This window comes from Cyclopterus lumpus, chromosome 19 (genome assembly GCF_009769545.1).
Source record: "Cyclopterus lumpus isolate fCycLum1 chromosome 19, fCycLum1.pri, whole genome shotgun sequence".
In the NCBI taxonomy this organism is placed as follows: domain Eukaryota; kingdom Metazoa; phylum Chordata; class Actinopteri; order Perciformes; family Cyclopteridae; genus Cyclopterus; species Cyclopterus lumpus.
The window spans coordinates 14,454,222-14,477,187 of NC_046984.1; the positions used below are offsets into that span (position 1 = coordinate 14,454,222).

General features: G+C 43.6%; 3 protein-coding genes across 9 annotated transcripts; all 3 read right to left on the minus strand.

The window, feature by feature from the left end:
* Positions 1 to 1,234: 1,234 nt before the first annotated feature.
* LOC117749117 (alpha-N-acetylgalactosaminide alpha-2,6-sialyltransferase 1-like) lies at positions 1,235 to 11,050 on the minus strand. The gene is made up of 8 exons (XM_034559332.1): positions 10,961 to 11,050; positions 10,486 to 10,645; positions 5,595 to 5,757; positions 4,828 to 4,966; positions 4,641 to 4,744; positions 3,281 to 3,364; positions 2,914 to 3,013; positions 1,235 to 1,932 (listed from the first exon to the last, which is right to left on the minus strand). Exons 1-8 carry the CDS (start codon positions 11,048 to 11,050, stop codon positions 1,723 to 1,725), a joined length of 1,050 nt encoding a protein of 349 aa, XP_034415223.1. The 3' UTR covers positions 1,235 to 1,722.
* Positions 10,681 to 17,870, minus strand: LOC117748930. Of its 2 annotated transcripts, XR_004611675.1 has the most exons (5): positions 17,420 to 17,870; positions 15,565 to 15,793; positions 15,359 to 15,467; positions 11,433 to 12,239; positions 10,681 to 11,219 (listed from the first exon to the last, which is right to left on the minus strand). XR_004611675.1 is itself a non-coding variant. In XM_034559078.1 (4 exons), exons 1-4 carry the CDS (start codon positions 17,693 to 17,695, stop codon positions 12,125 to 12,127), a joined length of 729 nt encoding a protein of 242 aa, XP_034414969.1. In that variant the 5' UTR covers positions 17,696 to 17,870; the 3' UTR covers positions 10,681 to 12,124. The 2 variants fall into 2 exon arrangements, 1 of the variants encoding a protein (XP_034414969.1); XM_034559078.1 differs by having other exon boundaries at positions 10,681 to 12,239.
* A 1,368-nt stretch (positions 17,871 to 19,238) lies between these two features.
* On the minus strand, positions 19,239 to 22,949 carry srsf2a (serine and arginine rich splicing factor 2a). Of its 6 annotated transcripts, XR_004611588.1 has the most exons (5): positions 22,032 to 22,949; positions 21,265 to 21,598; positions 20,673 to 20,889; positions 20,194 to 20,286; positions 19,239 to 19,731 (listed from the first exon to the last, which is right to left on the minus strand). XR_004611588.1 is itself a non-coding variant. In XM_034557934.1 (3 exons), exons 1-2 carry the CDS (start codon positions 22,391 to 22,393, stop codon positions 21,289 to 21,291), a joined length of 672 nt encoding a protein of 223 aa, XP_034413825.1. In that variant the 5' UTR covers positions 22,394 to 22,595; the 3' UTR covers positions 19,239 to 20,286; positions 21,265 to 21,288. The 6 variants fall into 6 exon arrangements, 2 of the variants coding, with proteins under 2 accessions (XP_034413825.1, XP_034413824.1); XR_004611587.1 differs by lacking the exon at positions 20,673 to 20,889 and having other exon boundaries at positions 22,032 to 22,947; XR_004611586.1 differs by having other exon boundaries at positions 20,583 to 21,598; positions 22,032 to 22,570.
* Positions 22,950 to 22,966: the final 17 nt, after the last annotated feature.

Below are 22,966 nucleotides of genomic sequence, written 5' to 3' on the forward strand. Positions count from 1 at the left end.
AACATCTTCAGTGTCTACTTTAAGACGAGGGACACACAAGAGGGAAAAACAACACCTGCGCATCTCAAGGAAATAAATAAAGTCTAACATCCGAGAAATCCAGTTCAATTTGTTTACCGTCACCGTGAGAACTTCCTCAGATTTCTCCTCCATTGTTGACATCGAGAACAAAGAGATGGCCGTTTATAGACAAACTTAAAATACAAAACTTACTTGAACTACCGTTAAAATTCTTGCCGATTCATTTCTTGTCAATCAGTTTATCAATTAATCAACTACCTGTGTCAACTCTACACATACAAAACGTGTGATCATATTTTAAAATGTAATGTCACGATGTAGCTAAGTATTTTTTGCGTACTAGAATAGTCCTTCAGTAGCGCAAATGGGTTAAAGGATGCCATCAGAGGGTGGATCCAAAACTAGAAAGATGAGTCTCAGAAGGAGTTCCAGACTCACAAGGCCCTCCTGTACCAGCAAGGAAGCTCTGTAAGTCACGTCAGGGCTTTCAACACCATCCAGCCCAGCATCAGGGCTGTCATTTCCTTTTTCTTTTCAGCTTCCTTTATCGTTTTGATTGAATTCTATACATTCATTATACTTTAAAATGCAGTAGTTTGCAATATTCTACATACTGTGTGTATATTTAACGTACATATATAATATATTGATATAATGTAATCACACACAACAGATAACTTATAAAGCACAAAGCTGCTGTGGAACGACTCCCTGTGGTAACAAAACACACTTCTCCTTTTTACACGACCACAAATCAGGATGCTTTATCACTGAGTAAAGTCAAACAATAAATAACAAGAGTAAAAGTTGGGGTCTCACCCACCATGCAGGCTTTAAACTATTACAAACATAAATGCTGGGCAAAACTTAAAATGTTAATATTCATGTTATTGATAACGGAACTAATCCATGACAACCCGGAGCTCAGACCAGGAAGCAGAAGCAGAGTTACACCCTTCTCTGCACTTCCATTCGAGCAGTTACCCACCAAAACCCTATAGAGACTGTGTCTGCCCCACGGCACTTAAATTAATTAAATAAAAAAAGTAACCAACTAGTTTTTTGTATCTATGAAGTAATTCAGACACTAAAATAAGTCAAATTCAAAGAGTAAGCTTGCAGGATGTCTTTATTTATTCGTAAGTGTTCAAATCAAACTGTTTAATAAAGAAGAGGTTTCATGGTCCTCTTCAGATATTACCGTCTCATTATTTTGGGATTTGTATAAAAATCTATATATATATATATATATATACACAATTGTTAAAGATCAAATGCTGATCAAATCCTTACATTCAGTTTCAATCTGCTCTAATGGCATCACACATGCACATTAATTAACCCTTGAGAGAAGGAAGGTCAACACATTGATCCGTCACTATAAAACCGAGCCAAAGCCTGCAGTATAGTAATACATATTAAAAAAAAAAAACATTAAAAGAAAAGGAAAAATATACATATTTGATGTTTTAGATAGATTAAATATATGCTTTCGTTTTATGACCTGTAAATTCCCATTATTATAAAAATGTAGATAAAAACACTATTATTAGGAAAAGTGATCGCAGGGTAATTCATTGTCTTTTCCCTCTTCCTTCATTTTGCAGCCAACGTCTATAGAGATAATTGGTGTTTAATTAAGTTTAATTTCCACTTTCCACGCCATCAAGTAAAATTCTGAACTTCTAAGCGGGTGCATTCTCAGTGCATCGGTGTCATGCTTGGCGCTTCTGTCCCTGTTTCTGTTCTTTGATACAACTTAAGTATTTTGCTGTTGTGTAGTTTTTTCCACAGGTTCTTCTCCAGGTCATAGTCGTGGTTGGCGTAGAAAATGACTTTGGTTTTTACATGCTCAACGTAGTAGTTAGAGTATTTCTTGTAGTCCTCAGTCATGAATCCATATGCACTCACCTGCCGACATCAAAAACAGAAACAGGGACAATAGAGAACAATTTACAGCTAGAGGAGATTGTTTTAAGAAAAAGTTTGACATTTTGGGAAATACGCTCATTAAATTTCTTGAGGAAAGTTAGATGAGAAGATCAATCACTCTCTTGGCTGTCCGAAGAATTGCAAGCTACATACAGCCAGCCGATGATTACCTTAGCTTAGCATAAAGGACTGTAAACAAAGGGAAACTGCTAGCTTGGCTCTGTCTGAAGGTAATCTGCCAGTTACTAAAACCATACATTAAAAAAGTGTTTACACTTCAATTTAAGGCTCTAACATGTTAATTAGTGAGCTTTAAAGATGCTTATAGGCAGCTGTTTCCCCCTCTTTCCAAGTTGTTATGCTAAGCTAAGCTAAGCTAACCACCTGCTGGCTACATATTCAATGGACAGATGAGAGTGGTATCGACCTTCTCATCGGGATCGACCTTCTCAACCGAGCGTGGAATTTAATAATTTTAGGGGCAAGGCCACTTTGGTAGCAAGGGTGTCAAATACAACAATGATTATAAATTAACAGCCATAATTAATTAAACATTCACTTTGAATTAAAATGTTAAGGATGCATTTATTTTCAATGCACAATATAAGTTATCAGTGAAAAAATTAACAATATTTGCAAGTTGTTATTTCCTGAATGTTGTGCTACGGACAAAATAAATACTGTTCAAAGCCCATTTATAAAAGACACGGATCAAAGATTTGTGTCGGCGTTTTTGTGGGTAAAAAAACATTCATCCTCATAATTATTTGGTAAATATTTAGTTTACAAGAAAGTAAATTGACACGTTTCTCTGAATGTCAAACTAATCTCATAGGAATAGAAACATATTGAACTATACATAATGGCTGTACATTTTAGTATGCATACTTCATGTTTATAGAGGCGTGGATATCTACAGTGTGGATGACATGTGGACAAGTTTAAGTAATATTAACTTACAGTGTCACAGGTTTGCAGAGCCAGGAAGAGAGTGAATGCCCCATTGGTTGGTCTGACAATGTCCCAGTATGAAGAATTCAGATGAGGAGACTTTAAGAACCTGTGGACAATGAACAGTGTTAAATAAACAAACATTTAACAAATCTATACAAACTACAGCCTCTAAATATACCATTAAAAGGTTGTTTGTTGTTAGCAAACATTTCACTCATTGTTATTATTTATTTACATTTCCTGATTGTCTTTAATCCGGTTTTATGAATCACTCTTGGATGCATCACTGCATGAAAAGTGCCTTATGTATAAAATAGGTATTATCATTGCAATAACAAAAAAGGTTTGGGGAGCATTGTGAGAGGAGGGTGACCTGTTTCGAACGTATCTCAGGAAATCCTGGTGCAGAACATAGAAGCGGGTCTCATTGTACTGTCCGCCATAGTATGTCTCTGGCCTGCAGGGTTGAAATACAAATTTAAGAGCGACATTTTCAACATGTATAATGGAATAATATATAATGCAAACTTAGACAATCAATGTATTAAACACCACAGTACCACGCGATAACTATTGCAGTGGCACCACTCCACCCAACATGCTACTCCCTAAGAGCGTGAAGAAATGGGAGGAAACGTGTCGTATGTGTCAGGATCTGTAGTGTTGTGTCGTGTTTCCTGTTTTATTTTGAAGTCCTTGTCTCTCGTGTCCTCTTTTTCTCTGCACTTCCTGTCCCTGTGATTGTCTGCCCTGTCCCTGATTGTTTCCTCCTGTGTCCAATCACCTGCACCAGCCCTCTGTATTTAAGTCCTGTTCGTGTCATGCCCCTTGGTCGTTTAGGCTTGTCTAGATCATTGAAGATCATGTGTGTGAGCCTGTTTTGTTTGTTTTGAATCCTGTGGAGCAATAAAGTTGCCTTTTCCAGTGTTGATGGCGTTTGGGTCCAGTGTCCTGTAGCTACACACAACAGTATGTTGTACATATTTAAAAACCGATTGTGCTGCCAAAAGGCAATGTGGTACAGTATTTCACGGACTATCAGTTTTGCATCTTAAATTGGATTCCAAAGACTTTCTGTTGGATTCAGGTTCTTCAGGGCTTTCAACACCATCCAGCCCAGCATCCAAGAGCTGCAGTGTTTCACCGATTATACGTTTTGTATCTTGTCTCGGTTGAATTGGATCCTAAAGAGTTTCTGTTGGATTCAGGTTCTTCAGGTTCTTCAGGGTCTTTAGGGCTTTCAACACCATCCAGCCCAGCATCCTAGAGCTACACTGACATCTGCATCCTGGATCACAGACTACCTCACTGGCCGGCCACTCTGACCACAAATCTAAACGATTGATATCCTGATTTTGCTGATGTTTACAGTAATTCAAATAAATACATGCTTTATAACCACATGCAGCCTTTTTGTTGATGTTATGTGTGAATTAAGTACGTAAAATGAAAAGTACTTAATATTTATTTTCTCAGTCTCGAGTGAAATTAGAGAGAAAAGATGAATAAGTACTTCTCGCCATACACTAACTATGTTTACATAATTAAACAGATTAATAGTTGAAGCCAATAGTTAATAGTTGAAGCTGATACTTTATTATGATGAATTATAGCCCAGCCCGACGTGTTGACTCGTTTCCAGGTCCAATCCAATATGTTCCAGCCCTGGATGTATTTTAGTTTTTGTGTGCATGTTGCCGTCGACTAATTAAATAGAAGATATTGATATTCACCTGGTGTTCTTACGTTGCCCGGAAGTGATCCTTTTTCTTTTGAAAAGAGCCTCCAGCCAAATAAAATCCCTCATCCCCTCAGGAATCAATACGTATTTTATTCCCTGCCAAAAGGACAACGACGACAGATGAGTGTGCACGTGTGGGTTAAAATGCATTACCACGTGTTACATTCGAGTTTCAGTACCTCATCATTCGGGGCAGATGTGTAGCCGTACTTCCGTAGCAAATACAGCGACGTGGTGATAGAATGAGAGGTGTGAACGTACACCGATGTCCTGTTTCCCACGTCCTCCTCATAACCTTTGATGATCGCACCGTTCATCCTGCCGCACACACACACACACAACCACATGCATTTTTCTATAGCTCAGAAATAAGCAGAGAGACACTATTATTTTACAGATGTTCCCTAAATCGTTACGATCAAACACCTTCAATAATGGGACGGCACTAAAAAAAACAAGATACTTGTTAATTGCACATTTCAATGCAATGTGTCCGACATCACTTTTAAACAGGATAAAACCTGCAGCAGTTCTTCTCTGCACCGATTTGGAAGAAGATGTCAGTGAATTAAAGAGAGGATTGGTGAGCTGCTCCCGAAGACATTCACCGATGTAGAGTGGAGAGTCGTGTTTATACAACTTTTCTTTTAATTTTCAACATAATACCTATACCTATTTAAGCTCATAGTAAAGAAGGTATAGATTTGTGATGGACTGTTGACAGGTGGTTTATACAGAGGGGTTTAAACGCTAACGTAGTCAGTGTGCACAAAGCATAATGTTATGAGATCCCTGCTATAACCAAATATTAACTTGGTTACGACAGATAATAATTTGCGCTCCTGATATCACAGGTTTTTATGATCTTCATCATTAATGACTTGTCGGATTGCTTTAAACCGTATTGCAATCGGGGCCTAACAAACCAAATCAACGGGTTTCTTACCGAAAAACGTAATCGTGAGCATCGATTTCTTTCCCCATTTTTGAGCCATTCAGGATCCCTCCAGTGCCCACCACAGCACAGCGCAAACACCTGTCACTGCCTGTCTTTGGAAGGAGTAGTGGCTCTTTTGGCTTTGGGATCAACTGCACTGCAGCCATCACATCTGCAAAAATAAACCCAAAACACATATTAGACACATAATGTGTTTTAAGATGCAAAACAGTTCACAAAAAAGAACATTTTACTGCAAGCAACACTTAAATGCATATTGCTAATGGGTTGAGGTGGTTGCTTTCAAGTGAGAGCCCAAGGGTGGGGGCAGGAGGAGTCTTCACTACGACCTCTGTTTGTGTTAAGACTAAGAGAAGCTGGTAAGGATGAATGTTTACTGCACGGCTGTACAACCGTTTCCAACTGACCATCTCTGGTTAACTCGTCTGCACGCGCCTTTCGTCGCTTCCTCTTATGGAAGCAGAGGGGAAATACCATATATGGTCTTGTTAAAATGTAAAGCACACACGCTGTTAGGATCCCTGTCTGATGTTAGTGTTGGCTCCCCTCTTTGTTCCCCTCCTGTCTGGTTTGTTGTTATGTGCTTAATGTTTTGCTTTTGTCAGTCCACAGTCTCCACCTCCGGTTTCTGACCACTACCACGCCCCTCTCCTTTGGCTCAGCTGGGGCTCGTTGCCCTAAGTGCTGCCAGCTGTTTTAAGGACCATGGCATTCCCTGGCGGGTTGTCAGATCATTCCTGTCACCAGTCTGGTTCCTTACTGCATGTTGGGAACACCAGGTCTCTACCGATCCCGTTGGTATCAAGGACTAGAGTTCGGTTGAGTTGCCCTCCCGGCTCCAGCGAGGGAACACTCGCTTCTGATCAGCTGGACTATTCTGATCATTGTTTTGTTTGTTTTATTCTTTGCTGTTTTTTTCCTTCCCGATCCGTTAGGGAAATAAAGATCCTCATTTTGTATCTTAAAGGCTGCTGCGTGAGCGTGCGTTTGGGTCCTCCACACCACACAACCCTGATCTGACCAACATGACGGATCCAGCAGCCGCAGCAGCATCGCTTCCGGAGGAGAGTCTGCAGAGGGCGATCTCGTCGCAAGGCAATCTCCTCGACCAACACCATCTGGTGCTGCAGAACCTCCTCGACTCCCAGCGTTCCATCGGGTCCCAGGTGGCGGAGATAAGAGGTCTGTTACGGGAAGTCGCGCTGCCCCGTTTTCCCCAGCCCGACTACCAGCCCCGTTCCTCTCCGCCGAGGCCGGTTCCGCAGGACTCAGCTGGCAACCATGAGTCTTTTGTTCCTTCTCCTGTGCCCTATGGCGGAGCGTCCGGGGAGTGCAGAGGATTTATGCTCCAGTGTAATTTTGTTTTTGACCAACAGCCCCGCACATAGCCTCGGACAATGCTAGGGTGGCTTATATGGTGGGGTTGCTGCGCAGCAAGGCACTCGTCTGGGCTGAAGCTTGGTTCGTCAGACGCTATTCTGCCCAGGTTTCCTACACGTACTTCGTGGAGGAATTCAAGAGAGTATTCGACCACCCGGTGTACACCCGGGACGTTGTTCAGCGCCTGCTCAGTCTTCGTCAGGGCTCAACTAGCGCAGTGGAGTACTCTGTGGATTTCCAGATTCTGGCCACGGAGTCTGGTTGGGACAAGGAGGCGCTGAAAGGAATTTATCGCAGCAGTCTTTCGGATTCTCACCTCTGTGCAGTTCCTGGGCGTCTTCATAGAGGAGGGTCAGGTGAGAAAGGGCCACGAGAAGGTGAAGGCAGTGACTGAGTGGCCGGTACCCGCCTCAAGAAGGAAGCTCCAGCAGTTTCTGGGGTTCGCTAACTTTTACCGCCGGTTCATTCGGGACTACAGCCGAGCGGCAGAACCGCTGACACGGCTCACCTCCTCCAAGGTGTGTTTTTCATGGTCCCCTGAGGCTAACAAGGCTTTTCAGTCCCTCAAGGAGTGGTTCGTCTCGGCTCCAATCCTGGTTCACCCGGACGAGACTCGCCAGTTTGTTGTTGAGGTGGACGTCTCTGACACCGGCGTCGGAGCTGTACTCTCCCAGCGGTCAGCTGCCGACTCCAAGCTTCATCCCTGTGCTTTTTTCTCTCGTAGACTTTCCCCGGCGGAGAGAAACTATGACGTTGGCAACCGTGAGCTGTTGGCCGTCAAGCTGGCCATGGATGAGTGGAGGCACTGGCTGGAGGGATCAGTGATCCCCTTTGTCGTCTGGACCGACCACCGGAATCTGGAGTATATCCATACGGCTAGACGCCTCAATTCCCGCCAGGCCCGCTGGGCTTTGTTCTTCACACGTTTTAACTTCACAGTCACCTTTCGGCCAGGGCACAAGAACACCAAGCCGGACGCACTTTCCCGTCAGTTTGCCTCGGTGGAGGGAGATTCTCCTCCCGACACCATCTTACCTGCCTCGTGCATGCTTGGTGCTGTTTCCTGGGAGATCGAGAGAGTGGTACGTGAGGCCCAGCAGACCCAACCTGACCCCGGAGGGGGCCCCCCGAATCGCCTGTTTGTCCCTTTGGCTGTCCGTTCCCGAGTCCTGCGGTGGGCCCACGAGTCCCGTCTCTCTGGCCACCCCAGCATCCGCCGGACAATAAGCTGGCTCCGCCGCTCCTTTTGGTGGTCGTCTCTCGAGGCGGATACTTGCTCATTTGTGCTGGCCTGCTCTACGTGCGCCCGCAACAAGGCTTCACACCGACCCCCCGTGGGGTTACTACGACCACTCCCTGTGCCTCAACGCCCATGGTCTCATATCGCAGTGGACTTTGTCACTGGTTTCCCCCCATCAGACATTCTGACGGTGGTGGACCGGTTTTCGAAGGCCGCCCATTTCATTCCCCTGCTCAAGCTTCCATCAGCCCGTGAAACCGCCGACTTGCTGGTTCTACATGTGGTTAGGCTTCATGGGATCCCTGCGGACATAGTTTTGGACCGTGGGCTGCAGTTCTCTTCCCAGTTGTGGAAGGCATTCTGTCACACCCTCGGCGCCATGGCCAGCCTCTCCTCGGGGTTCCACCCACAGACTAACGGCCAGACTGAGAGGATGAACCAGGAGCTTGAGGCCATCCTCAGGTGTGTGACCGCCACCAATCCCTCCTCATGGAGTCGTCACCTCCCGTGGGTCGAGTATGCCCACAATTCCCACACATCTACCGCCACCGGGCTATCCCCATTTGAGGCCTCCATGGGCTATCAGCCTCCCCTGTTCCCTAGCCAGGAGGTCGAGGTTGCTGTCCCTTCGGTCCAGAGCAGTGCTCGTCGTTGTAGGCGCGTGTGGAGGGAGACTCGGGCCGCTCTGCTTCGCACAGCTGAGCAGAACAAGAGAGTGGCGTATCAACGTTGTGTTCCAGCACCGGCCTACCGTGTTGGACAGTCGGTTTGGCTTTCGTCCAGGGACATCCCCCTCCGCACAGAGTGTAGGAAGCTCTCCCCCAGATATATCGGCCCTTTTCCCATCATCTCCATCATCAACCCCATCTTGGTTAAACTGCAGTTTCCTCGTTCCATGAGGATTCACCCAGTATTTCATGTCTCCCTCCTCAAACCTGTTGTCTCCACCCCCCCGTCTCTTCGAGGGGGGCCCCGTCTACACGGTCAACCGCCTATTGGATGTCCGCCGTCGAGGTAGGGGGTATCAGTACCTGGTGGACTGGGTGGGTTATGGACCGGAGGAGCGGTGCTGGGTTCCCTGTTCCCGGATCTGTGATCCGTCGCTCATTACAGATTTCAACCAGCGGAACCCCATCAGACCCGGTGGTTCGCCAAGAGGCTCCCGTTGAGGGGGAGGTACTGTTAGGATCCCTGTCTGATGTTAGTGTTGGCTCCCCTCTTTGTTCCCCTCCTGTCCGGTGTGTTATGTGCTTAATGTTTTGCTTTTGTCAGTCCACAGTCTCCACCTCCGGTTTCTGCCCACTACCACGCCCCTCTCCTTTGGCTCAGCTGGGGCTCGTTGCCCTAAGTGCTGCCAGCTGTTTTAAGGACCATGGCATTCCCTGGCGGGTTGTCAGATCATTCCTGTCACCAGTCTGGTTCCTTACTGCATGTTGGGAACACCAGATCTCTACCGATCCCGTTGGTATCAAGGACTAGAGTTTGGTTGAGTTGCCCTCCCGGCTCCAGCGAGGGAACACTCGCTTCTGATCAGCTGGACTATTCTGATCATTGTTTTGTTTGTTTTATTCTTTGCTGTTTTTTCCTTCCCGATCCGTTAGGGAAATAAAGATCCTCATTTTGTATCTTAAAGGCTGCTGTGTGAGCCTGCGTTTGGGTCCTCCACACCACACAACCCTAACACACGCACAAGTCCCAGTGGAAATTTACCATCACACTGTCCAGCAGCAATGTCACTGTTTTGGTTAATTCTCTCATTTTGGCCACTGCTGTTTGCAAAGAAAATGCTCTAAAGTCCCACGCCTGCCCAGCATTGAGTTAGTGGAGACCCAAACAGAGTTAAAACGAGAGAGAACATCAACTGACGTTCACAGAAACTTGACTTCAAATGAATGATAATGTTGCTCTGTGTGTATGTGCAAATGAGCAAAACAACGTTTAGTTTATGAGAGGATAATGCCCTATATTTACATCCATTTTGATCACATTTTTCTGCGACATTTCTTTCAAATTTCAACCGTTTCCACTCAGGTTCTATTACGCGCAAATTGAAAATGTGTGAGTGTGCAGATATCATTTGGCACGCTTGGTATCTGTCTCACACAGTTGAGTCTATTTGATAACCTTTACTTTGTGAATCACTCGTGAGGTGATTGAGGCGAGGAGATGACCTCGAATGGTTCAGCTTTTGCACATTTTAGCAAAGCTATGGTGACCATCTAGACACATTCATCTCACAGAACACACGTGAGCACCTACCGTCGTAGTTGAACTGCATGAAACCAAAAGGACTGTTAAAATGGGAAAGCCGGTTCCATTCGCTCATGTTGATTTTGTGCATGAACAAACGAATGTTGGGGAGAAAAGCCTTCTTGAAGCCTTCGTCCTCCATCGAGTTTCGCAGAGATTGGGCACATGTCTGAGAATGTCGGATAACATATTTGAATTATGAAATAAAGTAAAAAATAAATAGAAGAAAAGTTTATTTCCACCTTTTCAATGTGACTAAAACCATTGATTTCATATTACAGCAGGAAAAAAATCCAACAGAGCAACAGATCGACAAAAACAACAACAAATGAAATTGGAAGAATTGCTGTAAAGTTTTAAGGAAAAAGCAAAAAAACAACCATACAGCTCACACCAAAAACGCACAACTGAGCAGATTACCCCACTACCCACAAAAGTTAATTATTTGTTATGTTTCTGTCTGTTCTTGTCATAGCATGCTTACAGACTGCCTGGGTGGAGCATCCTGGTTATAAATATCCTCAAATTCCCACTCAGGATACTTCTTGAAGGATTTTCTGTAGAGGACTGGCATGGGAGTCTCAGCGCCACATGTGGAGCATCTTGTTGGATAACTTTTTAGCGTTGCCCCCGGGTTTGATTTGGTGGTACGCTCATGTGTCGCAGTCGAGTGTCCTTTTACATCCCCGAAGTCAACCATTTCCTCATTGGCTTGACTGGTTTGTCCTGAGAAAGTGTTCCATCTGATATGGACATTTGACAAAAGAACGATAGATAGATAACGAATGACACAAGTATTAGCAAGACACCGTTGTAAGTTAATTCAGTTATAGTCCTGTACCTGGAAATGTACCAATACACATTTCTTTGAAAACAAAATTAAAACTACTTAACCAGAAAATAGATAAAAGTTAACATCCTGTCCTTTCCCTTAAGTAATTCTAAATACAACTTACCTGTTGATTGATAGTCCCAATGAAAGAACAAAGACTCCAATGCAAAATGAGATCACAAGCAGGAAATAAAATGCCCTGGGAGTTTGGATTGCCATTCCTGAGTCTGAGACCTGGAAACTATAATCTTTGATTAAACACTGACAGGTTTGTTTTCACCCCTGGTATTACTAGTACATAGACAGGTGGGAGTCATTTTAAATGCAAGAGATGGGCAGGGCTACAGTACAGTTAAATAACTTGCATGATAAAACCTCAACCCCACAAAACACATTCCCAATGGTACATTACACAATAGAAGTAACTTTGCAGGATTTGTACCCTTTACACATTTAATGATAACATTGAATACAAAAAAGTTGATTGTATTATAATATAAAACTAATAGAAACAATAATCCTTTATCTACTTTATTTACATATAGCTAGAAAATCATGTTCTATGATGCAAGATATCCAGCTGCTTTGGGTTTTCGTCTTCATGAGACAGGTGGACTGAAACAGCAAAGATACAACACGATTCAAACAAAGTACATCCTACTGAAACACACATGTGAACGGTTGTCGGGTGGACAGTAGATCTTGTTTTGAATACTGTGAATAAGTTTATTCAAGCATTTTGTGCCGAGTAGTCTTTTCAGTAGGTTACAAGAGCGTCGTCAGAGGGTGAATCCGAAAAAACACAAAAGATGAGTCTCAGATGGAGTAGAGTCTGAGCTGGTCCTCCATGTCTCCATCAGACACGTGACCAAACGTCTCCTGGTTGTCCTTTAGCAGCTGGAAGATGGCGGCCAGCTGCTCACGTTGCACCCTGAGGGAAGTATGTCAAAGAATGTTTAAGTCGTGGAAGAACCACACCCCAACAAATTCTTTTGCACAAATTTTCTCAACAACGTTCATCAGGTAAATTTATAATAACAAATCGAAATAGAGCTCCTCTAAATACTGAGCTTTTCCAAATGTAAAAAAAATACAGGTTTGGTCACAAATGTCAAAAGATAAACTACGTAGGTACATATTATTTTATATAAAAGGATGAACCAAATAAAACACATATATTAGAGAATTTAACCTTTTCGGAAACACGATTTAGCGCTTTCTGTCAGAAAGAGTGTTAAATGAGAAGAATGACACCATATACCATAAGCTTAGCGTAGCATAAAGACTGTTGATCTGTCTAACAGTTATAAAACACATCTGACCCTCACTAAATTACTAAAAAAAAAAGAAAAAATGAAGTGAAATATTATGACTTCAAAACTCCCAGAAGAGACTGCCAAGAAATAGTCTGACACATAACCGCCAGTAAAATTCTGAGAAGTGATTCATAGACTTCGGCTTAACAAAACCCAAAAATAACATGTGACGTCGGCAGATTGTGTTTCCTTTATACAAAGTTAAGCTAGCTGTTTCCAGTCTTTATGTTAAGCGAACTGGCTGCTGGTTGTAGCTACATGATGAGAGTGGTATCAATTTTCGCACCTAACTCTACACCAGAAAGCAAATAAGTATATTTATTTACCTTGAAAAAGACCAAAAAGTAATTCATAAAGTGAAAACATGAGATCCAGAGTCTATTTTAGACTATCTATGAGACTCTCTGGCGTGCGAGCACTTTGTAGTCATGTTTAGACGTGCAAGAACAGCTTAGAAAAAAAAGATGTTTTTTCGCAAATCAAACATCTTCAGTGTCTACTTTAAGACGAGGGACACACAAGAGGGAAAAACAACACCTGCGCATCTCAAGGAAATAAATAAAGTCTAACATCCGAGAAATCCAGTTCAATTTGTTTACCGTCACCGTGAGAACTTCCTCAGATTTCTCCTCCATTGTTGACATCGAGAACAAAGAGATGGCCGTTTATAGACAAACTTAAAATACAAAACTTAGTTGAACTACCGTTAAAATTCTTGCCGATTCATTTCTTGTCAATCAGTTTATCAATTAATCAACTACCTGTGTCAACTCTACACATACAAAACGTGTGATCATATTTTAAAATGTAATGTCACGATGTAACTAAGTATTTTTTGCGTACTAGAATAGTCCTTCAGTAGCGCAAATGGGTTAAAGGATGCCATCAGAGGGTGGATCCAAAACTAGAAAGATGAGTCTCAGAAGGAGTTCCAGACTCACAAGGCCCTCCTGTACCAGCAAGGAAGCTCTGTAAGTCACGTCAGGGCTTTCAACACCATCCAGCCCAGCATCAGGGCTGTCAGGGTGGAGGACAATGCCTCAGAGACTGTAATAAAGAATGTACTAAAAAAAACATCCACGCACCACTGGTTGCCGCCCTCTTCAGGTGTAACACCCAAGAGATCCAGTTCAACTTGTGCTCCTGTCACCTTGAGAGTCGAACTTGGACTCGTAGAGGCACCTTGGGGGTATTGGTGCCCACTGCCGTCCGACTGTACAACAGCATGTGACGCCCCCAAATGTTACAGAGCCTTCTCTATACATTACTATGTTTGTTTGCACTTTTCCTTCGGCTGCTTTACATCTGTAAATGTCCCCGCTGCGGGACTAATAAAGGATTATCTTATCTTATCTGATATTCAATGGTATACTATATTACTACAATTTCCCTGGTACTATAAACGTACACCCCATACTATAATAGGTAATAAGTTACACTGATTTATTACATTATATATACATATTAATACAGACTAACACTATTCACATTATACTTTACTCAACTGCCCTTTTTGCCTTTTCATTTTGTCCATCTCTATCAATTTTAGTTGTCCCTGAGTCCTCCTTGTGGCAGAACAGAGGAGTCCTGAGAGGATTAACTCACACTCTTCTGTCAGAGGTGACGACTGGAGACACAATCAACACCTGCTGCGACACCTGAGAATCACACGTCTAATGTGGAACGATGGGGGCAGCGGGAGGCGGGTACGTGGGATGTGTGTATCAGTCGCTTCGTGGCCACTTCAGTAAAAAAAAAAGAGCTGATGAGGCCAAAATCACTGTTGAGCTCAAAAATGAGAATGCAAAATGGCTTTAGGAGTAGTTTTCATACAATGGCCAGAAAGTGACTCCCCTGAGATAAACGGGTGAGAATGACTCATACTTTACCACATAATTGCTCCCTTTTTTTCAGGCTTACAGACAGTTAAAGCCTGTGTTGGAGTGTATCCTGCAATGATAAGAGCGGGGCATGCAGATACATTATAGAAAATAAAAAAGTGTCTGCGAGTCCTCCTCTGTTTCCTATTTTTCCGAAGTGGTTTCCTTGAGTCTCGCGTCATTCATCCTCTCGGCTAATGCCTGGCAGAGACTCAATCTCGCCTTACTCAGTCTAGCCTGAAGAGGACGACCGATACGGCGGCTAAACGCGGAGCAAAACGGCGACAACACATAAACACACGTGACGACAGCGTTGGGGAGATTAGAGGGAGGAGGAAGAGGAGTGGTCGATGGGAGAGCAGCTATGTGGAAACAAGGAAACTACTTTTGACATTTGATTTTCAGTAAAACGTTGGAAAAGAATCTTTTTGACATCAAAGTATTTTTTGCTCTGTTTGAGTATTTTAGGAGAGCAGAGGGAGAATATAAGGGAGAATATAACCACGAGTAAAGGGGAATTTACTGTATGTGACATATCTGGGCACATTTTCATAAGGCACCATTTCAATAGCTTTATTAACAGTTAATACATTGTTGAATAATGCTTTACTTATAATTGGCCATAATTAATTAATTAATTAATAAGAACAACTCTTGGGTTTCCAGGTTGTAGAAAACCCTCCTCAAGCATGACACTTCAATGGCGCTTTGATAAATCAGGAAGGCCCCTCCAGTGCGCTGCTCAGCTGTTAGAGAGGTTTGCCCATTTAAATTGTTCTTATTAATGGCTTAGAAATTCTTTGTTCAGGGTGCATTATCAGAAAGTGGCGCCCATATTTGTAGTTTTCACTGACCTCCGCTCCTCCTCCAGCTCCTCTGTGGACATCATCTTTTGCAAGTGGTGGGTTCGCGCCTTTCCGGGGACGTACTTCAAGGAATCGTCTGCGTTCGATTCCACTTTATCTGATGAAACAGAAGACACACTGATGAGAAATCTAAACCTTTGTTTGGAAGGTTCAGATTTCTCACAAGTTTTTCCAAAGTGGGTTAAAGTACTCACCGTTGATCTCCGGGCTCTCTGTGGCTCCTTCAGTCTGGGGGTGTGAGAAAGCACACTTTAGGAGCTGCTTATCAGAGAGCCCGATGAATGACCTGCGGCTCATCCCCGACGAGGCCTCGGACAGCGAGTCTTTCTCTAAGTTTGTGTGCCTGGATCCAGGCCTGGGGACGGACAGGCTGGATATGGAGGAGTGCTCAACTTCAGTGTGAGGTTGAGGATATGCCTCGCCCTGCCAGAGAGTTAAGGGGTCAGATCAGCAGCATCAAACCAGAACTCTTTCACAGGTTTTCCCCTTTAGGAAATGAGCAATATATAGCAATATTTTTTGCATACGTGAAAAATGTGCACGTTTCTTGCAGGCAGGCCCAGATTGAATGCGAAGATATTTAGATACAAACAAATAGCGCATTGCGTTACCTGTATTCTTCACCTCACCTGATGCTCATCTGGCCTACACTCGGTGCAGGTGTCAGGTTATCGTTTCATACTTTGCTCCCAAAGGTGCTGATTTGACCTCTCTCTCCCTGTCCTGTTTTGTCCTCTCGACCAGCAGACATCCAGATGTCCTCAACAGGCACCCAATAGGCTAAAAACAGAGCAGGGCGGGTCCTGACAGCTGCCTGAGAGACGTGTGGAGGAGGCTCATCCTGCCACCTTTCTATCAATCAAACTAAGAGTTCAAAATGAGGGTAAAGCCATGCGGCTTCTTTCTTATCGGTACCAATTCAAGCTTAAAGAGTTACTGCTAGTTGTTATGTTAAATACTCGTATTCTTGTTGTCCTGCCCGCTATTTTGCTGCAGGCTGTAGACTGTATATATAAGATGCCAACGCAAGTGACGGGCATGTTGTCTACTTAAAATGTCCGCAGAGGTGGAATTCAACTACATTTAAGCTACTTAAGTACTTGTGCTTCACACGTTAACCTCTACAATTCACAGGAAAGTATTGTACTTTTTACTCTACTACATTGATTTGACATACACAGGGCTGCAGCTACTTAGTACATTATTTTCATTATTGAATAATCTTCTGATTATTTTCTGGATTAATCAAATAATCTTTTGTCTACATAGCATAGCCCAGTTTCCCAGATCAATGTGACGTCTTCAGATGTCTTCTTTTGTCGGATCAACAGCCCAAAAACCAAAATAATGTTACTGTTAAACAAGAGTAAGAAAAACCAAAGAGAAAATACCCCAAATACAAAAAGTACTTACACTATTAGCAAAAAATAATTGCTGATTAATGTCCTGTCCATCCATTTATAAATCTAATAATTGTTGCAGTTCTGCACATACAATTTGTGATCAGCTAATAAAATATAATGCAATTTTACAGATTAAACTATCATACAGCTTCATCTGGACCTACTACAGTGTTACAATGCTGCTTACATGTCAATGCACCACTAATAATATAATGAAGCAATAAGCAGTACATTTTTTCTGATAATACCTTTTACTGCAGGACTTTTACTTGTGGTATTTCTATCTGAATACTTTCGACCTTGCTCAAGCACACATTAGAGGTAAAGGTACTTCACTTTTCATAAGCTCGCCAAATAAGTCAGATTTTCCATTCAATTAAATATCTTTCAATATTTTGTAACTTCCCCTTTTCTTTTCTTTGTGATGCTCGATTACTTTACACTAAACCGATTTATAAGACTTACTTTACTTGTCAAGGAGTCTTTTTTCCTTTTATAAGCATGGCTTCTTTTATTTAAATAAAAGGATTTGAGTGCTTCCTCCAGCTCTGACTGCACTGTATCTGTAGTGGGAAGTCAGTAAATCAGATTAACGAGACAAACAACCAGGGCTCTCTTCTGGCAGGCCGACCACAGCCCCACTTACTGAAAGCACAGATTTCACTACATCCCAGTGGTCATGCGAGCTCCCGCTGATCTCACACCAGTCGTCCTCCGCCCTCTGCGGCTTCTTCTTCTTCTTGTTGTCCGGCAAATGCCCGTTGTACCTCGGCTCCGGCTGATCCGATCCTCCGGCTGCACCGCGTCCGAAATAACTCGCAAATAAGTCGGCTGCGGGCGAGGAGCCGCTGAACAGCGACGTCGCGACCACGATGGCGAGCAGCGTGAAGATAACAGCTGACAGGACAAAAGTTAGATCCATTGTTTGGTCGTTGGCCCCGTGTTGCGACCGTCTCTATCCCGCTTGTTGCACACTTGAGCCGGCCGCATCCACTCACAGATGGCCACCCCCCTCTGCTTGTGTTAATCCTCGGCAAACATCGCGGTTAACGAGCGGCGTTTACGGGACCTGGTGGCGGACAATCCCCCTCTCCGGGCATGACGTCACATCCTCTGGCACGGCGCCGTGCAACGTGCTCTCTCTCGGCTCTCTGCTTTTCGCCGGTAATCCCATCAGAGGGCAATGGTTTGTGACAGGACCCGTGGACTGCAGGTGCGGGCTGGGGGGAGTCGAGCCGGGTTTACGGCAGGTGAAGGAGTGAAAGGTGTGTTTTCTCTCACCTGAGGATTTACTGTGGACCATAAACACCTGAGAGTTAAAGTCCACTTAGTGCCCACGGATATAGTGGACACCCCCGCTTGTTTGTTTCCAATCCCGTACAGCTATTTTATTTTAAACAAATACATATATATATATATATGTATTTTTTAGTTTTTTCTCTTTCAGTTTATTGTCACCAAAGAGGTAATTCCTTGCACGATGAACCTGGTACATATATTCACAATGAATAAATTAAATACAGTGACCCAAATTAAACTACTGCTGATAGATAATGTTGCATCTCTAAAGAGCTTTGAGTTTTACTGCCTGGTCTTTTAACTTTAACATCAGAACATTAAAAAACAAACGGATTAAATACATTTACTTGTTCATCTGAAAACAACACAGTGAAGTACTTTTTCCAGCCCAGATTAGTGTCTTCACACATTTTTAAATGTATAGTATCACCAATGTTACAACGGAAGAGTTGAAATCAATCACAAACATATCTTAATATGTCAGTGGCTGAATCACCAATCGGACTCATTGTGGAAATGTGTGACTACATCCCTCAAATTAATGTTGATATCTTAACTTAAAGCTCTATCTTGAAGGACACTTGCTTGAAAAAAATAAAAATCACAGTAGTTTAAACATCTTCCCAGCTCTGAATATTTAGTATCCAATTAGTGTGTATTTAATTAAACAAGGGTGTATTCTCTTCTTGTGCATAATCAGCGTCAATTAAGATCCACATCCCATTTCTTCCTTTAAAAGTTATGCGTTACTTCAACTGTTAGACACAAGATGGCTCCTACTTCACTGTTAAGTCCATCCTCATATCAGTCCTGGAAGTTAAAAAAATTCAATGCCAATTGTTTTCTCCCCAAAGTGGGTTAATCTGACTATAGATGTTGTGATTTAACACCTAACTGGTGGTAATTTATGGAGTTAACAGATCCAATTCACGTTTATTTTCTGTATCTATTGATTTTTCTGAAAATATAACAAAATAAATGTTGATTTACAAACATTATGCTTTTGACTCGCCTACAAACTAAAATATTTAAATTTCTTAATGGACTGCATATACACAATTACCACACAAACCCAAGATGAGGCCCGGTTTCTTCTTGTGTGTTAAAGAATTCATATCACCGTTGAGACACATCGTCTCAAGACAGAACAAAATTCCCATCTACAATTTATGAACAACAAAGATGTTTATTAGCATCCACCTGAAGCAATTACAAGACATTTGAGAGGTTCACATGGGGGGGAAAAAAAATACACACAAAATATTCATTAAGCAGAAAAGACTGCCCTTTAAACCCTTCACTAGGAGTCACACTAGACCCAATGGAGAAAAAAAAAATGAAAATGGCGAGCAGAGCAGAACCAGTTATAACAGTGGCTAAACCACAAGAGGAGATTTGGGGGGGGGAGTGACAATAAAGAGAAAAAAGGAAAGAGGAAATAATCTGTACAGCACATGGATGGAAGGAAAGGTCACAAGACAGGAGAGGATGGATGATCTGCCACATCTGTGATCTTACAAACCGGCAAACGGCAGCGGAGGGTCGAGCCCCGGAACAGCGCCGGGCACTCAGCACCGCAACACGCCACACCATGTCACCACCGCACTGCACCGCATCTTAACAGCTAACCAGCATTACTCAACTGCTACACAACTGCGCCTAGTGCACAAAAGATACACAAGAAAGAGGGTTAGAGTCATAGGAAAGCAACTTTAACCAGACAGAAAATAGATTTATCAGAAAAGAAAATGTATGCTGCTGGATTAGCAAATCACGAATTAAGTGGCACAGTGATACTTTGAATATTTTGCCTTCACAGTAAGCCAGAGTGGTATAACATAGCTGTAAAGGCTTTGAACATCCAACAGGACACCCTGCAAATAAAACTCTTTCATAAGCATCTAGAAAGAGTGTTAAACAAGGGATTTCATTAAATAAAATCTAGATTAATTCCCCCCCAAAAAAGTACAAGTGTAATCAAAATAATTAAAATGAGAAAATGTTCTTACAAATCCCTTTCAAAAGGCTCAACTTTACAAACAATGAGTACATCAAAGTTACAGAATGTTGTTTATGTAAATTAGGTCAAATTCAAAACATTTTAGACCAAGCTCCAATAACCTTTCAGTCTGCATTCAGTGGTAATAGTGGAGTCCACTTGCTCAATGTGAGACTCTTCCTGATGTCCTCAGCAAAGGCTCAATCATCGGAGATCTGGAGAGAAAGACGCAACAGAGTTAAGGAGTAAAAAACAAAATGGCTTCCTCAACTCCAGCAGCTGACCTGGATATTTAAACACAGTACTGGTCTGACATTCTCCTCCCCACAACAACATTTATCAAACTGCATATTTGTTATCTGGGCACCATCTTCATGAATTATACCTCACATTTCTATTTTTTTTTTTCACATTGTTTACACACCTTACACCCCCCCCCCCCCATCCTTCTCCTCTCCCCCAAAAGACTAAATCCAAGACTCTTACATCCGGGCGAATTTGAAAAACAAACCTCGGGGTCCGTTCCCTTTGTGAGAGGTGGAGGAACCCACAGGCACAGGTGGGGAACAGTGCTCAGTGCCTGTGATCCCCGCGAACGTACCTCACCACACCACCTCATACACCAACTGACAGCCCGAACCACTGCCATTGACGACCTGCTCCATAGCAACCACCGTTGCCTCGGTGACCTGCTCCTTAGCAACTGCCATCGCTCTCAGCAACAGGCAGGTCACATGGGCGGGTCACACACTAACTGCTCTCACACTGCCACACCCACATCATCTCCTCCTCCTCCCTTTGCAAACAGGACTCCGCAGCTTGGAGGAAAGAATTCCACATTTAGGTGAACGTTTTGAGTGCAGCACCCCATGTCCCTCCCGTACACACCCCGTTTGAAATATATGATACGGCAGATCAAAATGATACCCAAATCTCCTGCGGTCTGTGTGTGCTGTAGATTGGTTGAAAATACAAACAAACTAAAGCCCAAACAGAACAAGGACGTCAGCCGCAAACTTTGTTTTGTTTTTTTACGTCTAAAAATATTCAGGATTCTGCAGACTTTGTTGCTTGTGTGCAAATGAGTAACGTAGCACCAAGTCTGTAGAATACCAACCCAAGTGATGACAGAAAGCCATCTTAGATATAATATTTGAAGCCAATAATAAAATCCCCCCCATTTCCCTGAATACCGTCATGTTGTGTGCAGGTCTGGATTAAGCCTCTGCTCCGTTGTCTTCTGGAGATTTAGGCCTACTCTTGGATTTGGAGCGAGACCTGGATTTCGACCCTCTGTTGGAAGGTGGGGTTCGACTTCTTGACTTGGACTTGGAGGACCGAGACCTGGAGGGAGACTTTGTCTTGCTCCGTCTGGGGGTCCTGGACTTGGATTTGGACTTGGATTTAGACCGTGACCTGGAATCGGAGTGAGACCTGGAGCGGCTGTAGTGGTGGCGGCTCCTGGAGCGGCTTCTGCTCCTGGAGCGGCTGCGACTCCGTCTGCGGCGACGAGGGCTGCCTGAACGGCTGTGGATGGAGAGAAGCACTTGAACTAAACAACAAGAGCAAACCTAAATAAAAAGATGGAAACTGGCAAATGTAATCAAAAAGTATATAATAAATTCTGTTAATGAACAGTCCCTTAATGAAGCTTATCAGACAGAGGTAGCTGTAATGCCAAGGTAAAGACTACTGCATTGATAAACCTTGCTTGCTGACAATCTGAATACCGTATTAATTGATAATAAAAAAATCTGTAGATTGCTACAATCATATTTGCAACCCTTGTGTATTATATCAACACAGTAGTGCAACACAAGGTGCTATCTATACACGCACACACACGCACGCACGCACGCACGCACGCACACGATAATGCTACAGTAAAATCAAGCAGGGAATTACTTGTATCGTTTAGCATGTAGCTAGTCTTCTTTTTAAGTAAAACACCGGCATTTACCTCCTGCTTCTGCGTCCGCCATAACCTCCTCCGGACCTGCGCGGCGGAGCGCCTTTACGGCTGTACATGGAGTCCGGGGGTCTCCCGTAGCGGGCCATCTGCACCCGGAGCTCCCGGCCGTCGAGCAGCGCGCCGTCCATCGCGTCCATGGCGTCCTCGGCGTCGCGCTTGTCGTGGAACCGCACGAAGGCGAACCCGCGGCTCTCCTTGGTGTACCTGTCGCGGGGGATGTACACGTCTCCAACGCGGCCGTACTTCTCGAAAACTCGGCGCAGAGTCTCCGGAGAAGTTCGGTAAGTCAGGTTGTCCACTTTCAGGGAGGTCATCCCCTCCACGTCTGGCGGCGCCCTTCCGTAGCTCATGCTCACAGCAGAAGTCAAAACCCGTTGAGCCCGACCTTTGGGTTGAACGGTCACCGCTAGTTAATTTAAAATCTCGAATTGGTTTATTCTGGCGGATTCTATTGTTTTGCTCCGGTCGTCGTCTCTACAGTCGTCTCACGCGAAATGGCGGCAATAAAGCTTCCTTCCCCCTTTCTTTGCGTCCTTGTTGGCCTCCTCTGATTGGCTACTCAACGGCCACTTTAACCGTCACACTGCCCCCTTCCGGCGAGGAGTCGCTTTTTACGGCTACGTTGGAATGGGGCAGTTGTTCTGTCCATGTTCCCTTGAGTTCCTTAAAAAAAAAACATCCCGGTTAACGGTTGTTTTTCTAGTATATTAACGACTGGGGTTGTTGCTGTGAATCCCGAGTAGTTGTACAACTCTTGCTTTTTATATCATAGGGAAAGTATTTCCTGTTGTTGCGGGCAAAAGATTTCCGTTGGGTAATGTAGTTTTTTTTTCCGTTGCTCCGAGTATTCAACATCGCCGTCCTTCTCTGCACTGCAGTCAGCGCCATTCGCACGTTTGGCGTAGCACTAACTGCTGCTTGGG

What these genes read in the sequence shown, in the direction of transcription:
- srsf2a (XM_034557934.1), bottom strand. Translation starts at nt 22,393, where the DNA reads ATGAGCTACGGAAGGGCGCCGCCAGACGTGGAGGGGATGACCTCCCTG. An exon ending in GGCGGACGCAGAAGCAGGAG is followed by an intron (nt 21,599 to 22,031) that starts GTAAATGCCGGT and finishes CTCCATCCACAG; the next exon opens with CCGTTCAGGCAGCCCTCGTC.
- LOC117749117 (XM_034559332.1), bottom strand. Translation starts at nt 11,050, where the DNA reads ATGCCAGTCCTCTACAGAAAATCCTTCAAGAAGTATCCTGAGTGGGAA. An exon ending in ATGCTCCACCCAGGCAGTCT is followed by an intron (nt 10,646 to 10,960) that starts GTAAGCATGCTA and finishes CGACATTCTCAG; the next exon opens with ACATGTGCCCAATCTCTGCG. An exon ending in CTGAGATACGTTCGAAACAG is followed by an intron (nt 3,014 to 3,280) that starts GTCACCCTCCTC and finishes CATTGTCCACAG; the next exon opens with GTTCTTAAAGTCTCCTCATC.
- LOC117748930 (XM_034559078.1), bottom strand. Translation starts at nt 17,695, where the DNA reads ATGGATCTAACTTTTGTCCTGTCAGCTGTTATCTTCACGCTGCTCGCC. An exon ending in TAGTGAAATCTGTGCTTTCA is followed by an intron (nt 15,794 to 17,419) that starts GTAAGTGGGGCT and finishes ACTCTCTGGCAG; the next exon opens with GGCGAGGCATATCCTCAACC. An exon ending in AGAGAGCCCGGAGATCAACG is followed by an intron (nt 15,468 to 15,564) that starts GTGAGTACTTTA and finishes CTGTTTCATCAG; the next exon opens with ATAAAGTGGAATCGAACGCA.